This window comes from Chiloscyllium plagiosum, chromosome 5, assembly GCF_004010195.1.
Source record: "Chiloscyllium plagiosum isolate BGI_BamShark_2017 chromosome 5, ASM401019v2, whole genome shotgun sequence".
NCBI classification, from domain to species: Eukaryota; Metazoa; Chordata; class Chondrichthyes; order Orectolobiformes; family Hemiscylliidae; genus Chiloscyllium; species Chiloscyllium plagiosum.
In genome coordinates, this window is record NC_057714.1 from 122,755,102 (window position 1) to 122,763,277 (window position 8,176).

Sequence of the window (8,176 nt, forward strand, 5' to 3'; positions counted from 1 at the left end):
TCGAACTCAGCACTGCCTTCCTAACCTGCAATCTTCTTCCTGACCTCTCCGCCTCCACCCCCTCTCTGCCCTATCACCCTCACCTTGACCTCTTTCCACCTATCGCATTTCCAACGCCCCTCCCCCAAGTCCCTCCTCCCTACCTTTTATCTTAGCCTGCTGGACACACTTTCCTCATTCCTGAAGAAGGGCTCATGCCCGAAACGTCGATTCTCCTGTTCCTTGGTTGCTGCCTGACCTGCTGCGCTTTTCCAGCAACACATTTTCAGCTCTGATCTCCAGCATCTGCAGTCCTCACTTTCTCCTCCGACTAGGAAGTAATCCCATGATTCTGCAAGCCCCACCCAGTGCCATTTGCCTTACAGGCAAAAGCAGAGGCAGAAATCAGGGAGGCTGGGAAGGGAAGGAATCATCAAACCAGCCCAGTGGGTGGAAAGGCCAGCACTGGTCACAAAGCCAGACGGGTCATTCGCCTTTGTGGGGATTTTAAACAAACAGTGAACTGTCTGCATTTGCTGATAGTGACCACAATTTGGTTATGTTTATTTAGCAACGGTATATTCTGCAGGCCAAGAGTTATAGCTGGGGGAAAGGCAATTACGATGTGATTAGGCAAGATTTAGGATGCACAGGATGGGGAAGGAAACTGCAGGGGATGGGCACAATTGAAATGTACAGCTTATTCAAGGACCAGCTACTGTGTGTCCTTGATAAGTATGTAACTGTCAGGCAGGGAGGAAGTGGTCGAGTGTGGGAACCATGGTTTACTGAAGAAGTTGAATCTCAAGAGGAAGAATGCGGCTTATGTTAGGATGAGATGTGAGGGCTCAGTTATGCGCTTGAGAGTTACAAGGTAGCCAGGAAAGACCTAAACAAAGAGTTAAGATGAGCCAGGAGGGGACATGAGAAGTTATTGGTGGAGAGGATCAAGCAAAACCCTAAGGCTTTCTATAGGTATATCAAGAATAAAAGAATGACCAGAGAAAGATTAGGGTCAATCAATCATAGTGGGTGGAGTGAGAGGAGATAGGGGAAGTGCTAAATGAATACTTTTCCTCTGTATTCACATTGGAAAAAGACAATGTGGTCAAGGAGAATGCTGAAATCGAGGCTACGAGACTAGATGGGATTGAAGTACATTAAGAGGAGGTATTAGTAATTCTGGAAAGTGTACAAATAGATAAGTCCCCTGGGCCGGATGGGATTTATCCTCGGATTCTCTGGGAAGCCAGGGAGGAGATTGCAGAGTCTTTGGCTTTGATCTTTATGTCATCATTGTCGACAGTAGTAGTGCCAGAAAACTGGAGGATGTTGGCAAATGTTGTTCCCTTGTTCAGGAACGGGAGTAGAGCCAACCCTGGAAATTATGGACCATGAGCCTTACTTCAGTTGTGAGTAAAGTGTTGGAAAGGGTTATAAGAGATAGGATTTATAATCATCTGGAAAGGAATAAGCTGATTAGGGATAGTCAATGTGGTTTTGTGAAGAGTAGGTTGTGCCTCACAAGCCTTATTGAGTTCTTTGAGAAGGTGACCAAACAGGTGGATGAGGGTAAAGCAGTTGGTATGGTGGATATGGATTTCAGTAAGGTGTTTGATAAGGTTCCACACTGTAGGCTATTGCACAAAATAAGGAGGCATGGGATGAGGGTGATTTAGCAGTTGGGATCAGTAATTGGCTAGCTGAAAGAAGACAGAGGGTAGTTGATGGGAAATATTCATCCTGGAGTTCAGTTAGTAGTGGTGCACCACAAGGATGTGTTTTGGGTGCACAGCTGTTTGTCATTTTTATAAATGACCTGGATGAGGGCATAGAAGGATGGGTTAGTAAATTTGTGGATGACACTAAGGTCAATAGAGTTGTGGATAGTGCCAAATGATGGTTTAGGTTATAGAGGGACATAGATAAGCTGCAGAGCTGGGCTGAGAGGTGGCAAATGGAGTTTAATGTGGAAATGTGTGAGGTGATTCACTTTGGACGGAGTAACAGGAATGCAGAGTACTGGGCTAATGGTAAGATTCTTAGTAATGTAGATGAGCAGAGGGATCTCAGTGTCCAGGTACATAGATCCTTGAAAGTCGCCACCCAGGCTGATAGGGTTGTTAAGAAGGCATACGATGAGTTAGCTTTTATTAGTCGAGGGATTGAGTTTCGGAACCATAAGTTCATGCTGCAGCTGTACAAAACTCTGGTGCGGCTGCACTTGGGAGTATTGCATATAGTTCTGGTCACTGCATTTTAGAATGGATGTGGAAGCTTTGGAAAGAGTGCAGAGGAGATTTATTAGGATGTTGCCTGGAATGGAGGGAAAGACATTGCCAGGGTGGGATGGATCTTTAAGAATGCTGGCGGCCTTTCCTTGACAGCGGGCCTGGTAGATGGATTCCATAGATAGGAGGTGGGCCTTTGTGATTGTCCGGGCCGAGTTCACCACTCTCTGTAACCGTCTCTGATCTTGAATGGTACAGTTGCTATACCAGGTAGTGATACATCCAGACAGAATGCTCTCGATGGTGCACCTATAAAGGTTGGCAAGGGTATTCACCGTCATGGTAAATTTGCTCAGCTGCCTGAGGAAGAAGAGACATTGTTGGGCCTTTGTAACCATGAAGAGTCCATCTGGACACAAACGGGATAGTGTAGGTTAGATGGGCTTCAGGTCGGTGCAACATCGAGGGCCGAAGGGCCTGTACTACACTGTAATGTTCTATGTTTCTTACAGCTGGATAAATACCCAGCTCCTAATTTGGAGGACTTACTCGCAAAGCTGGCAGGGATCCGTCCTTCATGAAGCTGAATATGAACCATGCATTGTCACTGGATGAGGAGTCCCAGAAGTATGCTACAATTAATATCCATAAGGCTTTGTACCAATATACGACACTGCCTTTTGGGGAATAATCAGCCTGTGCTATTTTCCAGCTGATCATGGAGAACATTTTACAAGGTCTATCCCAGGTCACCATTTATCTAAATGATGTGCTAATAACGGGAAAGACTGATAAAGAGCACTTGGAAAACTTGGAATCGTGCTCAGAAGTTTTTCCAAGGCAGTTGTATGGAAAGTTCATACATAACCTGGCCTCCAGCCTGGCACCCTTATATCTGCTCTTAAAGAAGGGTCAGCCTTGGAAATGGTCTCATAGCCAAGACATAGCCTTTAGGAGAAGCAGTTATCATCATCTAAGGTGTTGGCCCATTCGGATCCCAGGTGAGGTGTACTGTTGACATGTGATGTCTCTCTGTATGGTATTGGGGTAGTGTTGACTCACAGATGGCCTAACAGAGAGGAATGCCCAATGGGGCATGCTTCCTGGACTTTTGCTAACGCCAAACGGCGCAAATATGCCGAGATAGAGAAGGAAAGTTTGGTGGTCAGTTTTGGTGTGAGAAAGCTCCCCCAATGTTTTTACAGACGTAAATTTGTAATAGTAACAAACCACAAATTCCTGCTAGGGCTATTCCAAGAGGTCAAGGCTGTACCACCCATAGCTTCAGGTCAAGTTCAGTGGTGGGCTCTCATTCTAAATGGGTGCAATTATAAATGGGAACACCGTCCAGGAGGCCAAGTAGCAAATGTGGATATCTCGAGCCAAGTCCCACTGTCAGATATACCATTGGTGGTGCCACCACGAGAAGAGTCCATTCTGATTTTAAACATTCTGGGCCCCCTTCCATGATAATATCAGACTGTGGGCACAAAAACATCCCGTCCTGGCAAAACTAAACCAGCTGGTGGTGATGGGCCGTCACAACCAGAACTGAAACCTTTCTGGACCCGGTGAGAGCAGATCACCGAGAGAACGGCATATTATTATGGGGTGCCAGAGTGATTGTCCCAAGTAAAGGCCACCACCAGGTACTGGCTTAACCCCACTAGGGTTAGCCAGGGTTTTCAAAATGAACATAGAACATAGAACATACAACAATACAGCACAGAACAGGCCCTTCGGCCCACGATGTTGTGCCGAACATTTGTCCTAGCTTAAGCACCCATCCATGTACCTATCCAATTGCCGCTTAAAGTACACCAATGATTCTGACTCTGCCAGTGCATTATTTCCCTGACCAGTTTTATTTTGATTTAATCCCTGCCCTCCCCTTCGCTGTCTGATCACACAGCATTGCCCTTTAATGTGAAGGGCAGTGCTTGTCACTGGCCACTTGGGTGTTTCTTTCCTTCCTGGTGGTGGAAGTTGAATAAAACTTTGTACACCTTGTGTCTTTCACTGTGTCTCACACCTGCGCACACACATGGGAGCTGGGGGAAAATATAAGTGCTACCACAGTTAGGCAGTAGTTTATAAAAAAATAAACAGGAGGCTCAGACATTCTGTTCCCTCTGGGAGCTGGATCAGTGTCAAGGTCGATGCACGTGTGAATAAAGGGTGATTTGGTGACGGGATTATGGTCTCTGTGGAGTTATTTCAGTTTCCATTTCAGGAATTTGAAATCCCTCAACCCGCCAATATTTGTACTAATTGGGTTTACACAGTCCAGATATAGATTGACGTTTGTGTGATCAGCATATTCCTGCATACTCCTGATATTTTGTGCATTTCAGATCTGAAATCATTTGAAACACCCACTCCTAAAACCTTTTATATTCTTGACCCTGAACAACTGTTTATTTTCAATCCTAAATTGCGGGTGGATGCCACAGTAGCTCAGTGGTGAGCACTACTGCCTCATAGCACCAGGGACCTGGGTTCAATTCCTGCATCAGGTGACTGTCTGTATGGAGTTTGCACGTTCTCCCTGTGCTTGTGTGGGTTACCTCCTATGGTGCACAGATGTGCAGGTTAGGTGGATTGGTCATGGGAAATGCAGAGTTATGGGGATAAGATGGATGACTGGATCTGGGTGGGATGTGGTTTGGAGGGTTGGTGCAGTCCTGATGGGCAAACTGGCCTCTTTCCACACAGTAGGGAATCTCTAATCCAGGATTACTCCACTCCCTGACTCTTTTGGTATCTTTTTAGTGTTGCCTGTTCACTTAGGAAGTAATTGAGAAAGAGAAGGAATTGAGAAAGTAAATGCATCACACCATTCACAATGTCTAGACATTTCAAGCTTCTCTACTGCCAATGGATAGTGTTTGCGAAACAATTCTTGTTGTAAGATTAGAAGAGAATAGCATTGTCATGATGGAGCAGGCTGGATGGGAACACTTCAGCTCCTGCCCACTCTCCATCAACACACTCCCTGCAACCTGAGACTACTCTAGAGAAGCAGTTTGGATATTTAAGCTGGTACCTGCCATCTTGTTTGATCTTGTTCCCAACATCCTTCAGTAGCACATCATCCAGCTCACGAATGTGACACAGGGCCCCTATAGGCTTTGTCAAGGATGCTTCTAAAGAAAGAAAGTCATTTTAGGAGCATGTAAGAGAATGTTGGAACTTCCTTACTCGATAATAACTCATCCCAGCCTTTAGTGTTTATAACTCTGACCAGGTGCTGGTGTCGCGCTGGTGTGACTGGACCATCAAAACCTCCGGTGGATGTTGCGGGTGCATGGGTTCGACTCCGATTGTGGCAGATAGTGACATTTGAATTTGATAAAATTTGGAATTAAAATCTAATACAATGGTGACTTTGTAATCATTGTCATAAAAGCCTATCCAGAATGATAAAGCGCTTTAGAGAAGGGTATCCTTACCCAGTCTGGTCTACAAGTGACTCCAGATCCTCTGTAATGTGTTTGACACTTAACTGCGCACTGGACAATTTGGGATGGGCAATAAAAGCTGGCATTGCCTGTGATACCACCTTCACACGAACAAACAAAAAGGTAAAAGCATCACTTGCTGCTTTCCCACCAGTTCTTGAGTATACTCCTGGCTCCTATACAGACATTTTCCCTGAGCAAAAAGGCCTAAGTAGACACTACAAGATCATTTATTGAAGAGGAATTTCCATAAAAATGACATTAATGTGATACAGCGACACTTACATCCTCAGGGTGAACAAAAGAAAACACCCAAGGGAAATGGGCTCGACAAAAGTAAAGCTCCCTCTACACTGGCCCCATCACACACTCCCAGGACAGGGACAGCACGGTGTTAGATACAGAGTAAAGCTCCCCCTATACTGTCCCCCATCAAACACTCCCAGGACAGAGACAGCACGGGGTCAGATACAGAGTAAAGCTCCCCCTATTCTGTCCCCCGTCAAACACTCCCAGGACAGAGACAGCACGGGGTCAGATACAGAGTAAAGCTCCCTCTACACTGGCCCATCACACACCCCCAGGACAAGGACAGCACAGGGTTAGATACAGAGTAAAGCTCCCTCTACACTGTCCCCATCAAACACTCCCAAGACAGGGACAGCACGGGGTTAGATACAGAGTAAAGCTCCCTCTACACTGTCCCCACCAAACACTCCCAGGACAGCGACAGCACGGGGTTAGATACAGAGTAAAGCTCCCTCTACACTATTCCCCCATCAAACACTCCAGGACAGGAACAGCACAGGGTTAGATACAGAGTAAAGCTTTCTCTACACTATCCCCTCATCAAACACTCCCAGGACAGGGACAGCACGGGGTTAGATACAGATTAAGGCTCCCTCTACACTGTCCCCATCAAACACTCCCACTTCAGGGTCAGCACAGGGTTAGATACAGAGTAAAGCTTTCTCTACACTGTCCCCTCATCAAACACTCCCAGGACAGGGACAGCACGGGGTTAGATACAGATTAAGGCTCCCTCTACACTGTCCCCATCAAACACTCCCACTTCAGGGTCAGCACAGGGTTAGATACAGAGTAAATCTTTCTCTACACTATCCCCTCATCAAACACTCCCAGGACAGGGACAGCACTGGGTTAGATACAGAGTAAAGCTCCCTCTACACTGTCCCCACCAAAGACTCCCAGGACAGGGACAGCACAGGGTTGGATACAGAGTAAAGCTCTCTCTACACTGTCCCCCCACCAAACACTCCCAGGACAGGGACATCACGGGGTTAGATACAGAGTAAAGCTGCCTCTACACTGTCCCTCCATCAAACACACCCAGGACAGGGACAGCATGGGATTAGATGTAGAGTAAAGCTGCCTCTACACTGTCCCCCCATCAAACACTCCCAGGACAGGGACAGCGCAGGGTTAGATACAGAGTAAAACTCCCTCTACACTGTCCCCCCATCAAACAGTCCCAGGACAGGGACAGCACAGGGTTAGATACAGAGTAAAGCTCCCTCTACAAATGGATTTGTCTCACTGACCCCAGAAACAGCTTGGAGTCAGTATAATGGGACAGAAATGCTGAGGTAGTTGGTTGGTAAACTGCCCTGATGAAAGCCAAAAGAACTACAGATGCTGTAAATTAGAAACAACAGTAGAAATTGCTGGAAAAACTCAGTGCTCTGCCAGCACCTGTGGTGGGAAAACAGAGTTAATGGTTGGGTTGAGTGACTCTTCCTCAGTACTAAGGAAAGATCACTCAGTTCAAAACATAAACTCTGATTTCTCTCCACAGATACAGTCACAGAGTCATAGAGATGTACAGCATAGAAACAGACCCTTCGGTCTGATTTGTCCATGCCGACCAGATATCCCACCCCAATCTAGTCCCATTTGCCAACACTTGGTCCATATCCCTCCAAACCCTTCCTATTCATATACCCATCCAGATGCCTTTTAAATGTTGTAATTGTACCAGCCTCCACCACTTCCTCTGGCAGCTCATTCCATACACATACCACCCTCTGAGTGAAAACGTTGCCCTGTAGGTCTCTTTTTCATCTTTCCCCTCTCACTCTAAACCTATGCCCTCTAGTTCTGGACCCCCTCCCACCCCAGAAAAAAGACTTTGTCTATTTACCCTATCCAGACCCCTCATGATTTGATAAAACTCTGTTAAGGTCACCCCTTAGACAGATTCTGCAAGATCTGCAGGGGAGGGGAGGAAGCAGGCAGTGCAGGGATCCCCTGTGGTCGTTCCCCTCAACAATAAGTATACCGCTTTGGATACTCTTGGGGGGGACGGCCTAGCAGGGGTAAGCTGCAGTGACCGGGTCTCTGGCACAAGACCGGCTCTGAGGCTCAGAAGGGAAAGGGGGAGAGGAGGAGAGCACTAGTTATAGGGGACTCTCTAGTTAGAGGGACGGACAGGAGGTTCTGTGGACATGGGCGAGACTCACGGATGGTTTGTTGCCTCCCGGGTGC

At 46.7% G+C, this 8,176-nt stretch overlaps 1 protein-coding gene across 1 annotated transcript in view; it reads right to left on the minus strand.

Moving 5' to 3' along the window:
* The window catches only part of LOC122550355 (IQ motif and ankyrin repeat domain-containing protein 1-like), a 159,804-nt gene that overhangs the window by 80,065 nt on the left and 71,563 nt on the right, over nt 1-8,176 (minus strand). The window contains exon 9 of the mRNA XM_043691084.1: nt 5,257-5,356. Coding sequence (XP_043547019.1) covers nt 5,257-5,356 — 100 coding nt within the window. The remainder of the gene's footprint in view (nt 1-5,256; nt 5,357-8,176) is intronic.